This window comes from Hemibagrus wyckioides, linkage group LG01 (genome assembly GCF_019097595.1).
Source record: "Hemibagrus wyckioides isolate EC202008001 linkage group LG01, SWU_Hwy_1.0, whole genome shotgun sequence".
NCBI classification, from domain to species: Eukaryota; Metazoa; Chordata; class Actinopteri; order Siluriformes; family Bagridae; genus Hemibagrus; species Hemibagrus wyckioides.
In genome coordinates, this window is record NC_080710.1 from 20,900,838 (window position 1) to 20,921,639 (window position 20,802).

At 38.4% G+C, this 20,802-nt stretch overlaps 2 protein-coding genes across 3 annotated transcripts; one reads left to right on the top strand and one right to left on the bottom strand.

Moving 5' to 3' along the window:
- Window positions 1-269: 269 nt before the first annotated feature.
- Window positions 270-11,962, bottom strand: sybu (syntabulin (syntaxin-interacting)). Of its 2 annotated transcripts, none has more exons than XM_058395781.1 (8): window positions 11,614-11,962; window positions 8,278-8,338; window positions 7,961-8,132; window positions 6,159-6,359; window positions 3,334-3,436; window positions 2,870-3,019; window positions 2,019-2,174; window positions 270-1,946 (listed from the first exon to the last, which is right to left on the bottom strand). In XM_058395781.1, the coding sequence occupies exons 2-8, from the start codon at window positions 8,299-8,301 to the stop codon at window positions 779-781; spliced, it is 1,974 nt and encodes a 657-aa protein (XP_058251764.1). In that variant the 5' UTR covers window positions 8,302-8,338; window positions 11,614-11,962; the 3' UTR covers window positions 270-778. The 2 variants fall into 2 exon arrangements, with proteins under 2 accessions (XP_058251764.1, XP_058251758.1); XM_058395775.1 differs by having other exon boundaries at window positions 7,961-8,138; window positions 11,614-11,961.
- Window positions 11,963-14,198: 2,236 nt separating this feature from the next.
- gdf6a (growth differentiation factor 6a) lies at window positions 14,199-20,334 on the top strand. The gene is made up of 2 exons (XM_058407441.1): window positions 14,199-14,700; window positions 17,794-20,334. The coding sequence occupies exons 1-2, from the start codon at window positions 14,355-14,357 to the stop codon at window positions 18,687-18,689; spliced, it is 1,242 nt and encodes a 413-aa protein (XP_058263424.1). The 5' UTR covers window positions 14,199-14,354; the 3' UTR covers window positions 18,690-20,334.
- The last annotated feature ends 468 nt before the right edge of the window (window positions 20,335-20,802 follow it).

Sequence of the window (20,802 nt, forward strand, 5' to 3'; positions counted from 1 at the left end):
ACAAGGTGAAGAAATTCTAATGGACTGGGTTGCCAGTCTATCACAAGGCACCACTGCACACACACTCACTCCTACAGTTAAACTAACAGCCAACCCACCATGCCTGTTTTTTGGGAGGTAGGACAAACCAGGAGAACTGGAGGCTTTTACTTATTTTTGTATAAAAAAAAAATGGTTCCATTACATTATCATCTGCATCTTTTTTTTTTAAACCCATTTCTAATCCAGATCATAAAAATAACTGGAAGAAAAATAGGTACAAACATGAATGGGGTAATCATGCTTTAATGATAAATAAATATATATTTAACATGTCTAATACAAATAAATATTGCACATTGCTCAGGCACAAAAGGGTCATATGTACTGTAGCATTGACTGTTTAGGGAGTCAGCATGGTCACAAAAAGAAACATGTAAAAACACTCCATTCCTGGAGATTAATTCACAAAAAAAAACTGAACAAGCTTTGGCTGCAGGGCTACTCCTTTGGAAACAAGATCACCAACCGTCAATACCATTTCTACACACAAGAAATGGACTAGCTGGCAGCACAATAACATGATCACCTACCTAGATGATCACACATCAGGGCAATGAGCAATACAGTACAATTCGTGAGAAATAAACAAGACAAAAATCTACAAGTTAATTTTTCAGACATTTATGGCAACTATACACAGTGCAAAGTGGCAGAACTGAAAATAAAGTACCAACACACAAACCTATTTTAAATCCATTAAGTGCTCTTGTTAGCTGTGCCTAAATGTGAAAGACCATTACACATGCGGCCCATAGGTGACAAGGCGAAGAGAGTGCAATCCCATAATGCAACAGCCACGGATTAAAGCTGAAATGTTGTACTCTGGTGCCCCATCAACTGCACTGTGCTGAGAGTACAACCAGGACACTGTAGGAAGAACGGGTGCTGCCACAGCAACAAGATCAACCAAGAAACCGTTGCTCCAGTGGCTTTTCTCCACCACAGTTTTATCACCACCGTTGCAAGTATTCTTCATACCAAAGTCCAGCTCTTCCATGAACCCTGGGGCCACATCGGGTTCTGAACTTTGGGTTGAACCTCCAGGGTCCTGTGGAATTAACATTGTAGAAAGTGTAGGATTATATGGAATGTGATCCATCCCTTCAATCAGATTGGGATTCTGGGCTTGAGGCAATTTGTTTTTGATCAGTTCCTCCCCTTGTTGTAGGTTGGATTCCTGTGCTTTGGGTAACTTTTGGAGAACATTTGAAGACAGCCCAGTGCTTTGAAGATTCAGAAGATGTAAAAGCAGGGTTTGAAGATCAGGGTTAGAGAGAGACTCATCTGTTTGGACTGCCTTTTCACTTGAAGCATGTTGCTCATCAGCTGTGGTTTGACTGTAGATTTGATCTTTTGAGCTCTTCATAGTGTCTTCAGCAGCACTCTGAATCAGAGTGGACAGTCCTGGCTGGCTCATGAGTTTGGCACTACAATCATGGCTGCAGTCCACAGCTGTAGACATGAGAACCTGTTCTAGCGTGTCCATCTGGTTGGCTGTCTCTTCGCTAACAAGCAGCCCACTGTCTGCCATCTCTTCCTCTGCCTGAGCCTCAACATGCAGCTCTTCTTTCTGCTTCCCTTCAGAGGGCTTTTCTGGAGAGTCACAGATGAAGTCCAGCGTGGGCTCGTCATGCAGGTTGGCACCACTTTGCGCCAGTTCCATGCTATGCAGTAAGGATTCCAGCTTCCTGTTCTGGATGTTGATATCAATGAAATACTTCTGAATGCCTTTATCCTTCTCCATCAGACTGTTCTTCATGGTTTCAACTACTTGCCGTAGCTGTTTGATCTCCTTGCGTGCTTCCTTGAGAGACAGTTGTGCCTCCACACGGTGACACTCTTCCTCGATCCAGTCCTCACGCATTCGGTCCAGCTGAGACTTCAACTCCTGAATTTCAGACTCCCTGAAGGATGGCGAATAAATTTAGTACCAAGCGAAAGACAGTATGCAAAAAAAATACATCACCGGGGCTTACCGATCAGAAATGGTTTGCTCAGCATCCCCGAGCTTGGTCCTCAGGTGTCGGATTGTCACCTCTTTTTGCTGTAGAGGGGTCAGGTATTGCTCTGGATTGGGAGGTCTGATGCCATGATTGTCACCACATGAATGGTAGCTCCCTGGAGTGGTTTTTCTATAATAAATGCGACTTGAGTCATATTGTTGTAATGTAGTGCAATACAGATACCATGCATATTATAATAATTATTCTTCCAACAACAGCACAGAATAAATAGGTTCTGAAATGATTCATCTGAACCAATAATTTCATCATGTTTCAGTCTTGGTGGACAAAAAGCCAAATGCCAGCCTTTGTGGCACTGTACCCTTTTCTCAAAGTGGGAAATTCCTGTAATAAGTGATGAATCAGTAGCCTTAAGCAGCAGTTCTGAGACTGGAGCACAAGCTCAGAGTTATGCTTTATAGTAACCTCTGCATATCTGTTATAAACACCACACTGCAGTGCTCCACTCAGACATTACTAATCAACCCTATAGAAATGCATATGTCTTAATATATACACAGTACATATTAATATTCTTCACTGTTTACAGATAGATTCAACTATCCACAAAATTTATTATAAACTTTGAAGTACTGATTGAATACATAAACTATTCAGGCTGCCAGGCTCTGCCCAAAGATGGATTTAAACAAACCTCTGCAGTCTATAGCCTATGACCAACGTAATAAAATGATTTGGGACAAAACCCAAATATGACTGAATGTATTGAATCGTTTACAAGAAGGAGAGATTATCTGATACATGCTGAAAAATATAATTCCCTTGTTCCCATAATCACTGGTCTGCATATCCCAGTGTCCTACCTGGCAGTGGGGCTAGAATTGTTTCTGATGCGTGATGAATGTGTCTTTTTGGGTGGTGTTGTGTAGGGGGCATATAGTTCTGCATCACGAGGACCAGTTGGGCTTCCTGGAGGCTTAAACACAGGCTGGCTTCTGATGTGCGGCAGGCGACTAGAGAGCAGAAAACATAAGATTATACAATAGCTCTGATTACTGGCTGTTACATTACTGCTGTAAGTGGGCACTTGAGAAATAGGGAAACATGGTAGAGTATCTTAAATCAGACAAATAAGCAGACAATAAAATAAACGATATTTCTAAATGAATAATTCACTTATTTTATGCTGATGTTTTTGCTTAATATAATAGATTATATTTAAAAAAAAAAAAAAAAAAGCCATTAAAACCAATTCTTGTTTTATTGCATACATGAGTCAAGCAGTTTTACTAGTGATATTTGGGCACAGAAAAAGCTGCAGCCTCACCTGTGTGAAAGGCAGCCCTTTTTCCCAGTGGAGCTGTTAGCCATAGTTCCACGGCTTTTGAAGCTTCCAGTGCTGCTGGAGGAGCTGAAGTCAGCCTCACTGCCTACAAAACACACAAAATACTTTATATCTGCTTCTGTGTACACCAAAAACCCCGGCAGGATGTATGCACTAGAAAAAGGTCAATTTCCAAGCTCAACCAAATAGATTTTCCTAAACATAATGCTATTTTAATCTGCATCCATTTCCAGCATCCAGAGTAGGTAAGACCAGTCTGAGGAAAAAACATTTAAAAAAAAAATAAAAACTCTTCCTTTTCCTTCATCACTCCATGCAGATTCATTCCCAAAACAAAACTCTAGATAAACATACACTAGACAAAAACAAAACACCAGCAAGATTAACATGATATGGCGACATGCCATATAAAAACAAAGAGCTGAGAGAAATGATTCATAATACCTAATAAACATAACCTCACCACATACATGAATATATAAACATGTACCTGAGAAACACCTCTTTCCTTTTGATAAAACCATCATACTGTGCACTTTGAACTTGTGAGGGAACAAAATAAACTGCTAAACCTAGCAGTCTTTCAGTGTTGGCAGTGATTTTGATATTGTTAGTCACTTCATTGAGCCAATGGGGGAAGTTAACTACTTATAATTACCCTGATTGGCCACATGCAGCCTGACCGATCCACCAATCAGCAATCACTCTGTGTATGCACAATCAAGTGAACAACACCTGTCTCATCTTGGTTTGGCATGCCTGCAAATCCATTTCAAACCCTTTCACGATGAGTTCCAAATAACAGTAGTAACATTGCTAATGACTGGTAAAAATTGAATAGGGCATAGCTAGGATAACTTTAAGAAACAAAGAATTAATAAGATCTGATTAATGCCATTCATATTATTTTATAATTATTAAGACATATAGCAAATAGATGAGAAAATAATTTATCAACAGTACTTTCAGTGTTTTCATGGTGAGTGACATCATGGCACAGTTGGTTAAATTGCCATTTCACAACCCCATGGTCCTGGGTTTGATCCTGAGCTCATGTTCTTTGTGCAAAAGTGAATTTTGCAAACTGTGTGTGTGTGGGTTTCCTCTGGGTTTTTCCCACCTTCCAAAAACAGGCTTAGAAATACACAAGTGAGCTGATGATGAAGAACAAGAAACTTCTGTATATGCTGAAGTTTGTTTCAGGAGTCATCTAGCAAGCCATAGAAAATGCACTGTAGTAGTCAGTTCTGGAAAACACACATTAGCCTTCACCATCTGGTAGTGACATAAATGGTTTAATCCTGGAAGCACTAAAAAGATCTTTTTAAAAGAACGGCATTTTAATGTGACATTTTTAAACATGTGCTTCAAAGCAGAGTTGACTATCAAACGTTACTCACCCCAAATTACACAGCAAAAAACCACAACAAATTCCAGTGAGATTTATGAATATGTGAAGTCGTACGAATAAATGACCTCTGACTTGGCTGCATCAATGATTTTATGATTACAGGTAATGTATTTAGTAGATGAAAATGATGTTACTTGAACTATAGGAGTTTCTACACACATTTATCCAAATAACCGAGAGAAATGTTTTTGAAAATCTTACGTCATAGTGCAGCTGCTTCACAATAACTGTCTGAACGGTGGTAATAATAATAATTCCAAGGTCATTTTATATTGTTAGATGGAGTCAGTAATAGCTTAGACTAGGATTTGGACAAGAATGAAATAACATTATTTGAACATATTACAAAAGAGTACATCTGATAGGAGTGCAAGAAATAATGCCTTTAGAATGCAATAAATAAATAAATAAATAAACAAAGCTAGCCATAACTTCATATATCATGCCTTTAGAGATCATTCAGTCTATACCTGCTCTAATATGAATGAACTTTAAAGGTGTTAAACATACTGTGTTTTTCCCTAAATCTTCAACTGCCAAGGTTCAGGGAATCTGTGCCCAGTTTTTCCACAGATGCTACACTGATGCGTATTCTTAGTAGTATCTTCTGCTGTTGTAGCTTACTTACTTTAAGGTTCAATGTCATGCATTTTCTAAGATGCTCCTCTACTCATCACCATTATAAAGAGTGATTATTTTTAGTTAGCGTGGAGTGTCTTTAGCTCGAACCAGTGCATCCATTCTCCTCGGCCCTTTCTTATTAACAAAGCATTTCCACTTGCTGAACTGATGCTCACTGGATGCTTTTTGTTTTTCAGACCAGTCTCTATTAACATACTTCATAAACACTTGATCTAGCCCATCTGTGAACAACCATGGTATGCACAAAGTCACTGAGATCACATTTTTCCCTATTTTCATGTGAATATTATCTGAAGATCTTGAGGCTCATGCTCATCTGCATGATTTTATGCACTGGGCTTGTGCAATATAATTCAATAAAAGAACGAATGCATAAAGTGGTTTCTATTAAAGTGACATGTAAGTGCATTAAACTAGGACTCCAATGTTTAACATGGATGAGAATAATATTAACTTGTGCACAGAGGGCAGTGGTAGCTTTAATGGTTAAGGTTCTGGGTTACTGATCAGAAGGTTGAGGGTTCAAGGGACAGTGTATCATGGCTGACCCTGTGCTCTGACCCCAGATTCCTAACAAGCTGGGATATGTGATGGAAAAAGTTTTTACTGTAACGGAGATGCAGCTTCTAACTGAGTGAAATACTAACCATGTTGCTCAGCAACATTCTTCACACCTACGAGAGTATGCCATGTTTCTTTTATATAAAGCAGCTCTAAGATGTGATCAGTTAAATCTAGGACAATATTCACTCACCCTTGTGCAGAAAAGAAGTCTGTTGTTGCTCTTTCTTGTGCTTCTGTTTAATGCCATTACACTCAGCCACTACATTGACTCTGACCCTCTTGACCTTGCTCTTGCTCTTCACTGGTACAGGTGACCCCAGAGAGCTGTTGTCTGAGCCAGATCTGATTTTAGCAGGAGATGGACACTGACTGCTCGGACATCCAGTGTCATCTAAAACCAGGGGAGCACATGTCAACACTGTAAGCAAAAGTTAATGCATAATGCTTTTCCTTATTGTGTATAGACCTCAGGACTAAATGCTCTTAAATGCAACAGTGTCCTTCTTTAGGACATACAGTGAGGGAAATAATTATTTGATCCCCTGCTGATTTTGTACGTTTGCCCACTGACAAAGAAAAACGCATTTCAGAAAAGTTCTACATTGATTTGCATTTTAATGAGTGAAATAAGTATTTGATCCCCTATCAGTCAGAAAGATTTCTGGCTCCCAGGTGTCGTTTATACAGGTAAGGAGCTGAGATTACAGTAGGAGTACTCTCGGGGAGTGCTCTTAATCTCAGCTTGTTACCTGTATGAAAGACACCTGTCCACAGAAGGAAGCAATCAATCAGATTCCAAACTCTCCATCATGATCAAGACCAAAGAGCTGTCCATGGATATCAGGGACAAGACTGTAGATCTGGAATGATGGAATGAGCTACAAGACCATCGCCAAGCAGCTTGGTGAGAAGGTGACAACAGTTGGTGCGATTATTCCCAAATGGAAGAAACACAAAAGGACTGTCAGTCTTCCTCGGTCTGGAGCTCCATGCAAGATCTCACCTCATGGAGTTTCAATGATCATGAGAACGGCGAGGAATCAGCCCAGAATTACACTGGAGGATTTTGTCAATGATCTCAAGGCAGCTGTGACCATAGTCAGCAAGAAAACAATTGGTAACACACTACACTGTGAAAGACTGAAATCCAGTAGTGCCCGCAAGGTCCCCCTGCTAAAGAAAGCACATGTACAGGCTCATCTGAAGTTTGCCAGTGAACATCTGAATGATTCAGAGGAGAACTGGGTGAAAGTGTTGTGGTCAAATGAGACCAAAATCCAGCTCTTTGGCATCAACTCAACTCGCCGTGTTTGGAGGAGGAGGAATGCTGCCTATGACCCCAAGTACACCATCCCCAGGTGACAGGACAACTGCACTGCATCAAAGGGACGATGGACAGGGCCATGTACCGTTAAATCTTGGATGAGAACCTCCTTCCCTCAGCCAGGGCATTGAAAATGGGTCGTGGATGGATATTCCAACCTGACAATGACCCAAAACACACGGCCAAGGCAACAAAGGAGTGGTTCAAAAAGAAGCACATTAAGGTCCTGTAGTGGCCTAGCCAGTCTCCAGACCTTAATCCCATAGAAAATCTGTGGAGGGAGCTGAAGGGTCAGCCACAAAACCTTAATGACTTGGAGAGGATCTGCAAAGAGGAGTGGGCCCAAATTCCTTGAGATGTGAGATGTGTGCAAACCTGGTGGCCAACTACAAGAAATGTCTGATGTCTGTGATTGCCAACAAGGGTTTGCCACCAAGTACCAAGTCATGTTTTGCAAAGGGGTCAAATACTTATTTCACTCAATAAAATGCAAATCAATGTATAACTTTTTTGAAATGTGTTTTTCTGGATTTTTTTGTTGTTATTCTGTCTCTCACTGTTCAGATAAACCTACCATTAAAATTACAGACTGATCATTTCTTTGTCAGTGGGCAAACGTACAAAATCAGCAAGGGATCAAATCATTTTTTCCCTCACTGTATCCATACCTGATGAGAAGCTGTTAGGACTGATGGTTCTGTTCTGTTTTCTGCTCATGTCACAGTCTTTGCTTTCATCCTCAGATATTGGAAATTCAGAAATCTGCAAATCCTTAGGACGAATGGGTTGAAGCATAAGGCGGGGGATGCGGCTCCTAGGGCTGTCCTTTCCAAATGACTTCTTAACCTCAATTAAATGTCAAAGAAATTTTTAAAATAGTGGAAAAGTGACAAGTCTACTGATGACACTGATCAAATATTTAAATCTCATATAGAGATTGACTAGATTTAAAAAAATTATCATTGTGGGTATGGAAAGCAAATACCTTGTATTCCTGAAATTGCCCCATTCTGTTTGAGTCACAACACACTTCAGGAGGGAGAGTCCTGTGAGGGAGAAAAAGAGATTATTTCACTTTGTGTATATACAGTATATGCAGTATCTGTTTTCTGTTTTCTCTCAATGTTCTTATGCTACCTATGCTAATTAATTACAAAAAATTCTTATGTGTAACTTTTAATACCTACTCCAAAATATTGCACTGCTTATGTTTGATAGCTTATGTTTATATTTAATTATTAGAACATTTTGTCCAATTTCTTTACAGGAGGACTTTAAAATCTACTGTCTTCTCCTTGGAAAAAAAGTGAATTATAATATATCTGAACATTTAACCTTCTTCTCTGCTAATTAAAATTGACCATTTTGACTAGGATTCACCTGCATTCCTTATATTGTGAAACCACACTGGAGTAAAGCACAGCAAGTTTCCCCATTCCCCTATGTAGTATTTCTGTTCATGCATTTCTGCAAATGTTCATACTTTAATGAGATACTTTTATAAATCACAATTTTAGTGAGAGCTCTCTCTAACAGATATTCCCCACCTGATATTAGTGTTGGAATGCTAAGTTGTCCTAGCCACATAAAGTGCATAGTGTGCAACCTAGTGCAAACAGACAAAGGTCAGTATAAAAGTCAAAGGCTCAAGTATGATGTTTTATCCATACTTTAACATACATTAACTGATTTATCCAGTGAAATGGATTCATTATATTTATTAATTATATTCATGACTTTTTCTTACTTCAGTTCATCCACTACCTAAAAAGAACTTTATAATCTGTTTATCTGTCTTCTTCAGGAACAGTGGGATATTGTTTTGTTATTCGTTTCATATGTTTCTAGGCCTTTAATAATCTTCAATTTATCTATTTTCTATACCTGCTTTATTCCTAACTGGGGTCACGGGGATCTGCTGGAGCCTCTCCCAGCACACATTGGGCAAAAGTCCTACTCCTGGAGAAGGCAGACTGGACAGGCAGGCCCACATATAGACATGTACATGTTACTGGACTCTGAGAGGAAACCGAAGTACCCAGAGTAAACCCACACAGGCACAGGGAGAACATGCAAACTCCACACAAAAAAGGCCCCTGCCTGTTCAAACCTGGGATCTTCTTGCTGTGAGGCAACAGTGCTGACCACTAAGCCACCATGCTGCCCTTAATAATCTTAATTTTGCAAATATATTTACAATCTCTCAAACGTCTTTATCCTACTGAAAAACACAGGCTTGCATGAACACAGGCCGAGTTACTTGCCAGCAGTAAATAACAGCAGTAATGCAGTTCTGTAAATATTAGACATTTATTGATAAATCTAGTTGGGAAAAAAAATGAAAATTGGAAAAATTAGCTTATAGCTTCTCATTTCAAGCTTTTCAGCCAGGTAGTTTTTTTCTGTTTTAGGATTCTGCTTAGATTTTATTTTTGGCCCAGTAATTAGCTCTGACCTTCATCAGCACAGAACCGTTCAGCTCTACCCATTTTAGCAAATAGACAACTAAAAAAAACATGCATACAAGGTCAGTTTTGTGGGAAAAGGGAAAGGTTTTGCCTTGCAATTTCCAATTCCAGTTGGCTTCACAAACACTACCATTGACTGTAATATCAAAAATTTCTCCTTTAAACAATTTTATCAGTGTAAGCATATTTTTGCTGTTGTTCCAATGTAGTTTACAAAAATACTATCTTTGAGTGTCAATGGTTTGTTTGGGTGTCTTCTTGTGGAGTTTTGTTTTATTTATAAGTCAATGCTCAATAATGCTTGCCTGAGTCTGATAAAAACATATCCAACTTTTCAACCCTAGAGGATTGTGGACATAATACATAATATATTTTAATTCTCTGAAAGGTTATAGGCTAACCTTTCAGAGAATTAAAATATATTATGTATGGTTATGTAAGGTTGGATGTGCTTGTTTAAATGGATTAAATGAAATGATTTCATATGAGGTTTATCACATGCTATTATTTAGGAAGCACAAGAATGAGGGATAGACAGACTATATGTTCTCTCTCTCTCTCTCTCTCCCCATATATATATTTAGATATATAGATTTGTCAAGAATTCTGGAAATTTACATATTAGATATTGTCCAAAAAAAGGTGCTTGTTTCCATTCATTATTTTCTTTTGCAAACTGTTCGTTTGATGTTTGTTATTCAGTGACCCTTCTCTGTAGCCTCATTATGTGTTTATCATTTGCGATTTTGTGCTTGCTCAGAGTTAACTGTGGGTATTGGTTGTTGGTAAATGACCTAAACTGACAGTAATAAAGCTAAAGAGATAGGATGGGTTGGCTGAATCTAATACTAGGCATATACAATAGAGTTGACCCAAATGATTTACTCTTCATTACAATTATTTTTAGACCATATGAGACAAGATATAGGTCATGTGCTGTAGATGAGAAACTCTACAATATTATAGAACACTGTTTAATACAGCCTGTTTAGTCATTATATTTAAGTTGATAAGTTTTCCTTTCTCTTTGTTTATGTTAATGATAATGGATCACCATTATGAATCAATGATTGATCATCATCATCATCATCATCATCATCAGCAGCAGCAGCAGCGGCAGCAGCATCATCATGTTCATCATCATCATCATCATCATCACCAATTATTGTTTTAAATAACTTTAAACAACAAAATCTTATGCAAGACTACATGAAAAACTGTCAGCCATACAAAAACATCAGACAAACAAGTGAACCTAAAAGGTGATGTTTTTGTTGTTGTTTTATTGTAGACATACAATAAGACAATAGTAGTGTAATGATGCTGATTCACTGTGATTAAAAGAATGAGACAAACCCCATCTGTTGTATTATTCACATAGAAATATGCATGTAATGTACCTTTAAAGCTTTATAAAAACAATTACATTTCACTGACGTACCTTAAATCATTTTTATAGACTATATCCACGTTTCTACGTCAAGGATAAACATTAAAGGTATAAAAAATGTAACAATGAGGGCACTATCCCAGCAGCAAGGAAAGCTACAGTTTAATAATAGAATTTCTGAGAGTGAACTGTCCAACATGCATACATGCTGTATACGTGTTACACTGTAGATAATTAGAACAATGTTTTTATATATCTCTTAAGCATGATCGAACATTTTATAATATAAAGTCATTTATAGCTACGTTTTAAAATAAACTTCTTCTTTCTTTCTTTTTTTAATAACCCCATTAACCTTTCTGAAGCCTGTTTTAAGGAAGATAATAACTTGCTGAATAACGACGCACACAGTGTTCCCTACTGTATGTGTATGTGCTGTGGCGCAGTAGGTAAAAACACTTGCCTTATGAGAGGCGTCTTCTTCTTAGCGAGCTTTCAGATTGATGATACACAGCCCAGAAAAGCGGTGTGCGTGTGTGCCTAGTGTGTGTAGCGTTCTTTTGTACCTTGTGCTCTTCCACTCACGCTTCACGAGATGGTGACTTTTCCTTATAGATGGGAAAAATCCCTGGGAAAGAACCTGTTTCCCTGCTTCACCAGCCTGACATAAATACCACCATCTGAGTGTGTTATGCAACACCGCCAGCGTTAACCCTTACTTTACTGCACCCTACCAGCTTTTACAAACCTTAAGCTACAGCTATGGAGATGGCTGAGACCAGGGGATATGTCCCACTGCTAGCAGTCAGCGTGTGCAACACAATTACATAAGACCATGTGTTTGCTTACTTCAGTGCGAATGACGTCATTGGGCACAACGGTCCTTTTTCACCACGTCACTTATAAGCTTTACCTTGTATGCCTCAGGTCATTACGAGACATGGCATATTTCTAGAATTCACGGTCGTGTCCGTTTCTTAGCTTCTGATAAGCTACGAAACGTGTTTTAATCAGCTGATTTGCGTTAGAATACACCCAAACACGTGAGACTAAAGGATACTGTTAGGCATTTGGTGACGTGTATGGTTTGTTGAGGTAGAATTGTAGGTGGTTATCCGCAGGGAAGAAGATTTCAGGATGATCAGAATGACTCAGTGCTGCTGGTTGTCAGCTCTCCATGGTGCTGAAGTGAGAGAGCTGAGAAAAGGCGCCATGGAGCTGAGTGCTGAGCTTCGGGTACAGCTTTAGACGTATGAAGCTCATTTCTATTCCCCTGAGCAGGAACAAGTAGTTGATTCTGATTACATTTTGTCTTCTGGTACTCAGGGCTGACCCAACACATAACTCAAATTATAAATTAAGCTGTACTTAAGTACGTAATGACTATGGGTGGAACATAATAATATAAATCGAATATAATGTTATCAGACCTTTATCTGTAGTGTATTCTGTTGCTTTCTCTATTTAAGTTTAGACCCATGTTTTTTTAAGTTCAGACCCAAGTTCAGACCCATGGCGTTAATGCGTAAAAAAAAACTCCAAAAACAAACAAACCTAAAGGTAAACACTACCCTCTGGTGGTAGATTTAAAATCTGCCAAAGAACACTTTAAGTTTATTAGACAAATAGTGTCTTCTTTGAACATGTGACAGTCAATCATCTTGGATAGTCTATCGAATATTACTACTGTGGGTATTATCTATATTTTTTATGTATGCTAAGAGTTTTATAACATCTTGGAGATGTTTCTACAATGGTGTACATGGGAACCTGTTGAAAAGGGAAATGAAATGAAAGGGTCATTTCTCTCCAAATCAATCACACGGTCTGTTTAAATGTAAGAGTATAGGGCTTAATGTTTATAATAACAATAATACTCCTCAACAATAACTATCACAACAACAGTATGTAACAATAATTATTTTTTAAAAACTAAGTTTTAATATGAATCAATATAGATTTATTTTGTGTTGTAATAACAACAATAATCATTAATAATTAATTAATTTTAAAAAAGACTATTTTAGCTGAAATTATTTATTTATATAATATAATATAATATAATATAATATAATATAATATAATATAATATAATATAATATAATATAATATAATATAATATAATATAATATAATATAATATTATTATTGTTATTATTATTATTATTATTAATATTATTGCCACTCCTAAACAAATACTTTCAGCTAAAATGAAAGATGTTGCATTATGAATATTAGCTCAAGTCTGAGTCAGCCAGGCTCCATTTGTGTCACTGAAAACGTCATTGGTTGGGTAATTATCTCTACACATCCGGCTCATCTGTTTCTTTTTCTTCTTCTTCTTCTTCTTCTTCTTCTTCTTCTTCTTATTATTATTATTATGAATGAATGAATGAATGAATACTGACTCAGGTTAACTTGCAAACGCTTGCAGAAGCTGTTTCATTGTTTCGGTATGTAACGGATAGGGGGCAGTGCAGCTCCAGAAAACGTTACAGTGTAAACGACGTAGGACACTTTAAGGCCTCCGTTCAGCTGCCAATTTTTGTGATATAAACAGTGTGCCATCCATGTGGGGTATATTCACTAATTTATTTATTATTTTATGCGTAATAATCCTGGGAGTGACACCAATAGACTCGGTATAGCAGTGAAAAGTATATTAAGTAGCTATATCTTGCATCTTGCATTAATTATCTTTCTTTAATGTGTCTTTCAAACAACATGACTAAAATGTGTTGATGCAATTTTCAGCATTATTCGCACAATGAGCAATACACAGCTACCATTTCTTGTTTTAAGATGTGAATAAAACTTTATGCATGGCAACGTCTCTTAGTGTAGTTGTAGCCTGTGCAACAGATCCGTGAATATTTCTGTCGACATGTTAACCCCCGTCAGCTATGTTAGTCCACTCGTAATCTCGGCCTAACGTCGCCCCGAGGCTATTCGGCTCCCCCTCCTTCGTGCGCCCCAGTGTTGAGATGGACAGAAGTGGGCAGAGGCTTCTCCAGTAATTGTGTGAGCGCGCGGCGGGTGGGCGTGTCCCAGCGGCTCTGGCGGCCTCAACGCTGGTGCGTATACAGAGCGCAAAGCGAGCGCACGTCACTGCTGTTCCTTACTACACCGCCTGTGCGTAAAAGCGAACCCAAACGCCGGCTTCACTGTGGAGAAAGTTTCGGCACACATTTGGGACACCGCCGCTATGGACGCCTCGCGAACACTAGCGCTATGCGTGCTCTTGGTTTTCCTGTGGAGTTTACCGTGCACCCGGTCGGCCGCGATCGTGCCTTCCTCGGGGCCGAAAAGGAACAGGGGGACCAGGAGCCCACATGATGGACAAAGGTCACCCAAATTTCTTAAAGAGGTTTTTGCGTCCTCCCCAGGTCTAAGTGGACGGGATGATTTTAAGAACTCGGTTGTGCCACACGATTACATGCTCTCCATATACAGGACTTACTCTGCCGCTGAAAAGCTGGGGCTAAACGCCAGCTTTTTCCGCTCTTCCAAGTCTGCGAATACCATAACAAGTTTTGTAGACAGGGGAAAAGGTTTGTCTGATTATTTTCTGCATTCACATGGAACTCTGCTGCATTAATCATTTTAATTGTGTTGTAATGGGAGAACTGTTGAAGATATTTTTTGCACATTTCCAGGTTCCAGGACAGAGTTTAGTCCTGTCGCGCGCATCATTTTTGCTTAAATTTGGATGTCTTTGCAATTGATTATTTTTTTAATTTCTAAAACAGGACAAACGTTTTGGCAGACAAAACCAAGAGTATATGAAGATAAAACTGATGCAAAACATGCCAATAAGCGTAAATAAAAATGATCATGTGTAGGAACCTCAAATTCCCTCTACAAACAACTTTTAACATTAACATTGGTCTTCTTATTTTGTGAACAATTTAACCCTAATTGTAACTCCGCCTTAGATTTTGGGGCGTATATCCTACATTTAAATAGGGTTTACATTGACGCAAACTACCACGCCACTAAAGCCCTAATTGGTGCATTTTCTAAATGAAGGTAATAAATCATTCCTCCATCATACTTGCGTGCAAGCAGTCAAAACCTGTTTTCATATAATTTCACATTGCAGATTCACTGCCTGTCTAGAAAAATCCAGTGTTGAATTATCAGTGTTCAGATGGATTAAATAATGCATCCTCAATTAATTGAAATGAACTTGTATGAACACAGTATGAACATATTTATTCTGGGAATATTTACTTTGGGACATTTTTTTCCGGGAGAGGTCATCTTTAGATGAGCCATAGAAAAGAGTTATTGAATTAATTAAAGAAATATTGAATTAATTGTATTTTAATGTCAGTTGAACAATATGTTCAATTAATTTAAATGGCGTGAAAGGACAATATGAAGCAACACTTTACGCACGATTGCCCTGAGTAGAATATAGTGATTATATGAGCAATATATTAGGCACAGTTTAAATTAGGTAACCAATGAATTATTTATTATTTCCTAGTATTATTCCCAGAGGATAACATTCGTTATTTGATCTTATTTAAAATGAAAGATAAAAAGAAAAGGGAAAAGAAAACAAACAAACACATTTTGTGTGATTTTGATTTGGTGTGTCACTGGCTGTGTCCCACTGGTGGACCCACAGAGACCCGAAACCATCCCTGGAGAGTTTTGATTCTGATTTGATTGAGTGTTGATATAACCAGCACTGTGTCTGTATTGCAGTAATGAATGAGCTCAGCCAAAGGCACATCAAAAAGAGTGAATGTGAATAGAAGTTGAATTTTTGTCGTACAATTTCTACCTACTTGCATGTTGTCAATTGTTGGACCACTGCAGAAAAGGTTTTTTTTTAGAACTTGGTGATGTGACCACTGAATGAATTTCTTTTCGGAGACAAGACAGACGCCCTAAATGTATTTTGACAAGGTTTCTACTGCATACTAAAACACACTGCACTCATTGAAGTACTAGTGGACTCCGTATTTCCATGCCTGCAAACGGGACATTTTTAAAAATGTTTTTATGAAGAAAATAACTGATGCTAGATTGCATAGGCTTTGCAAAGAGTTAAGTATACTGTTCTCACTGCTGGATGTTATGAAGCATAAAGTTAAAGCATTTTAACACCAGTGAACATTTGATTATGATAAGCCACAAGTCTTTATATATAACGACAACAGTGTTTTTCAAAAACAGATATTTCCCAGGGACGTGTACGTCGTTATAGTTGCAAGATTGGACAAAAACAAGCGGATGAAATGTATGAAAATTACCTTTGGCACTTGTAGTAACTCATTAAAACGCAGATGGTCTCTCTCTCTCTCTCTCTCTCTCTCTCTCTCTCCAAATTATATCTGGCCAAAAAAAAAAAAAAAAAAAAGCGCACGGTTGTAAATGGGACAGTAGAGGAATTGTTTGTCTGACGCTCTGTTATCAATTTTTAAAATCTTCTAAAAAGCTGTGTAGGCGCTCCTTGTTCCGAGTTAATGGCGTATATGCCTGTGCAACTCTGCAAATGGGACTGCAATAACTTTTATAGTCAGAATAATCAGGCAACGCATTTTTTGCACCGAAAATGTTATCGTTGGCAGAGAGCATGAAATATTAGCATTGAAGCCTTTTTGGAGGGGGTCGGGGGTGCAGAACTGTTAATTATTTGTTGACTTTGTATTCGATTTATTTCAAGTCTTAAAAGTTAATGCAAGCCATACGCGCATAGCAACAGAGATAAACACACCGTTTTCTTCTGCTGTAATGATGCAACTTGTGCAGAAAGACACAGACACACACACAGGTCCTGTTCTCTTTATTTTAATAGGTAAAATAGGTGTTTTGTTTAGATTAAGAATAAACTTTAACTTGGATAAGCATGGTCTATTTATCATTTGACTTAAAAAAAAAAACATTATTACAGTGTATTGTAAATAAACACAACATGTATGGGAATTAGTTTTTTGCTTTTTACACGTTATTGTCATCCTTCAGGTTAGTGTGAAGCGATATTTTATTCGTCAAAACGATCAGATGAATTTCATCCTGGCATTGCTCGTTGTGGTTATGTACAACTAGGCCTCCAACTTCCCTCTGGGGAGAAAACGCATAAAGTGTGTATTGCTCGGCTACACTCCCGACCCATTGGGCCATTTTTCTTGCTGCCTTGCGCAGTCTCTCCCTCCATCAGCGCATTAAGAAAGTCTTCAGTTTAAGAAGTAACAGGTCAATGTGACATTTTGTTTTCATTTCTTAGTTAAACTGTGCACGTGTATTTTTTTAAAACCTAAAAAAGAGAACGGAAGAATTTGGCAGTGAAAATTGCTCGATAATGTTCTGTGTTTATTGGGAAAGGCGCATAAAAGGTTTTAATTTGCACCTATAATAATCAGCTGATAAACTCCAGTTTCCAGTAGTTCTAACATGACACACATGAGTGATTTTAGCTTCACAAATAAACAAGAAGCACTGAGAAATATATAACGAAGCGAGCTATCGTCTAAATAATAATAATAATAATAATAATAATAATAATAATAATAATAATAATAATATGGTTGTTTTTTTTCTTATGTTGCATTATTATCATGTTGCAATACTCGTTATTTTTGCGATACTGACAACAATTTCTTTTTCTTTCTTTCTTTTTTATCTGGCAGACGAACTCTCGCATTCCCTTTTGCGAAGACAGAAATATGTGTTTGATGTCTCTACTCTCTCGGACAAAGAGGAGCTGGTGGGAGCGGAATTAAGGATCCTCCGTAAACCCCCAGAGGACGCGCAGTCCTCTCCGTCGGGTCTCTACAACATTGAGCTGGTGTCCTGCGGTTCGGCCAGGTCTCTGGACTCCGGCAGTTCCGTGGCTCTGCGCAACGCCCGAAACCCGGAGTGGGAGGTTTTGGACGTGTGGAATATGTTTAAAAGCAGACTTTCGACGGCTCACGGGAGTCAGCTGTGTGTGGAGCTCAAGGCCACTGTAGGTCAGGCCGATGCTGAAATGGACTTGAGGTCACTAGGCTTTGAGAGACGCGGTCGCGGGCAGCGAGAGAAGGCCATCCTGGTGGTGTATGCCCGCTCCCGAAAGAGGGAGAACCTTTTCAACGAGATGCGGGAAAAAATCAAATCCGCTCGAGGCTCTCGCGGGACCGAGCAGGACACGGGGCTGCACTTTAAAGCCCGTAGGAGACGGAGAACTGCGCTGAGCAACCGGCACGGCAAGAGACACGGCAAAAAGTCGAAGTCGAGGTGTAGCCGAAAGGCGCTACACGTGAACTTCAAGGAGCTCGGGTGGGACGACTGGATAATCGCGCCCCTGGACTATGAAGCGTACCACTGTGAGGGCATGTGCGATTTCCCACTCAGGTCGCACCTGGAGCCCACAAACCACGCCATCATCCAAACTCTCATGAACTCCATGGACCCGAACAGCACGCCGCCCAGCTGCTGCGTGCCCACCAAACTAAGCCCCATCAGTATACTGTATATAGACTCCGGCAATAACGTCGTTTACAAACAGTACGAGGACATGGTTGTGGAGCAGTGCGGCTGCAGGTAGCGATGCACGACGGGAATTTACGCTTAACACACTTGAAGTAGAGACCACCCGAACTCGAGTCCGTGTCCAGAATAAAGTTAAAGATCCTGCAAAAGGAAAAGACGTGTTTAGGCCACATAGGGATTCATGGTCATTTCTTGCCAAAACCTGTTGTCTGATCGTGCTTATGTTCTTATATACATGAACTCTAAAGTTTCATCACTATGACACCGACCACTTTTCTAGAAGGAACCTATTTTTCTATAATGGTACAGAAGCCCTATTTTCATTAGATTAACATATTATAGCTTGCACAGTGCCTAAACAGTTTCCCATTAGCCACATATCGAAATGCGTAAAAAAGAGCTTAAAGTAGGATTTTCTTGTCTCTCCGGCAAGTAGCCTAAGGTAACAAAAGGCAGGTTTTGTGCATAACCGTCTGGACAGGATTCACTGGGGATTTTGTTACACCATTATCTATGCGGACTGAAAGGAATGGGGTGTTGGGCACCTGTTCAAACGCAGCCAGTAAATGTGTCTGAGCTCACTGTGTTTCACTACGGTCCGGTGCACGGTCACGTGGTGCCTTTGCCTGCCTGCGTCCTGCTTTAGAGCAAGGTCTGCGCATGCGTTATTATTACCCAGATTTTACATTAATAGCTCCCGCAGTGTTGACAGTAATTTGCCAAAAAATTCTGAAAGCAATGTTCTTGTGTACTAAACGTCTGTGGGAACCTCTGAGAGAGAGAGAGAGAGAGAGAGAGAGACAGAGAGAGAGAGAGAGAGAGACAGACAGACGGAGAGCTGTTTAAAAAAAGACAACGCTTGAGCTGAAGAATAAAATTGTTCCATGCACGAGAGACCGATTATGGCAACAAAAAAAAAACAACAACACTTGGGTAAACTTTATTTTGAAGTGCCTGGACATTTTTATTGCATGGGGTCACGGTGCTTGCTAAAAAGTCCAGAAAACCTGCTCCTCGTATTGGACACAAGGGTGGACCAGCAAAAAAAAAAAAGACTTCTCTGAGAAAAAGAGAGAGAAAGAAAAAGGAAAGAGAAAGGATATCAGCGCTCGCGTATTCCCGAAATGCACTTCACAGTAGCGGACTGTCCGGAGCCTTTCCCCCGCGCCTGACCCACTGATGAGGGAAAAGAGACTCTAGCGAGATTTTTATTTAAATGCACATTAGCTTCGAATGCACTGTTCTTCCTTATTTGAGCTGTAAATATGTGTACAGTTAAAAAAACTAAAAGGCGCAAGGAGTGGAGAAATGACCAGCCACGCTTCTTTGTAAATGTACATTTTAAATGCACTCAAATCGTTATAATTTCTATTCTATAATTATTTTTTATTATTTGTGATGTACAGAGTTTCATGATAATCTCGTATTTCTTTACAGTGATACAAATTAATAATTTAAAAAAATGTATTCAGTACTTGCTGAGGGTGGAAATACCGACCAATATCGATGTCTACCTCATTATGGCATAGAGTTGAAGTTTTGAGGTGCATTCAATTAGAGTGTAAAGGCTTTTGTTTTTTCCTTTTTCAATTCTATATACAATATATCAATGGATAATAATCCACACTATTACTGTACTAATAAAACCCAAAATGAGTTACTTGTGTGTCGCTAGTGGCTCATGAAAACACACGATAAGTAAAGGGAATATATATATATATATATATATATATATATATATATATATATATATATATATATATATATATATATATATATATATATATATATATATTAATAATTAAAAGTCAAATAAGTAGTGATTTTCTAACATTATATATATATATATATATATATATATATATATATATATATATATATATATAAAATGTTAGAAAATCACTACTTATTTGACTTTTAATTATTATTAAGTGACTAGTACAAATCTGTGTAGATCACCTTATTGCTGTCCAGGTTAAATTAGTATATTTCTCATAAAATGTTGTTAATGTTAATAAAAATCTGTCACATTGTTATTTTATACTAAATTTTATTATACCTGATATACAGTGATGACAAATTTTTCTCCACTTTGATTTTTGATTCTAAATTATTTTTTAAAAATCAGAATTTTTTTAAATGACTATGTAATCTCTACAAAACATTAC

What these genes read in the sequence shown, in the direction of transcription:
- sybu (XM_058395775.1), bottom strand. Translation starts at nt 8,301, where the DNA reads ATGGGGCAATTTCAGGAATACAAG. An exon ending in AAGGGCTGCCTTTCACACAG is followed by an intron (nt 3,020 to 3,333) that starts GTGAGGCTGCAG and finishes TCTGCTCTCTAG; the next exon opens with TCGCCTGCCGCACATCAGAA. An exon ending in GAGCAAACCATTTCTGATCG is followed by an intron (nt 1,947 to 2,018) that starts GTAAGCCCCGGT and finishes GCCATCCTTCAG; the next exon opens with GGAGTCTGAAATTCAGGAGT.
- gdf6a (XM_058407441.1), top strand. Translation starts at nt 14,355, where the DNA reads ATGGACGCCTCGCGAACACTAGCGCTATGCGTGCTCTTGGTTTTCCTG. An exon ending in TTTTGTAGACAGGGGAAAAG is followed by an intron (nt 14,701 to 17,793) that starts GTTTGTCTGATT and finishes TTTATCTGGCAG; the next exon opens with ACGAACTCTCGCATTCCCTT.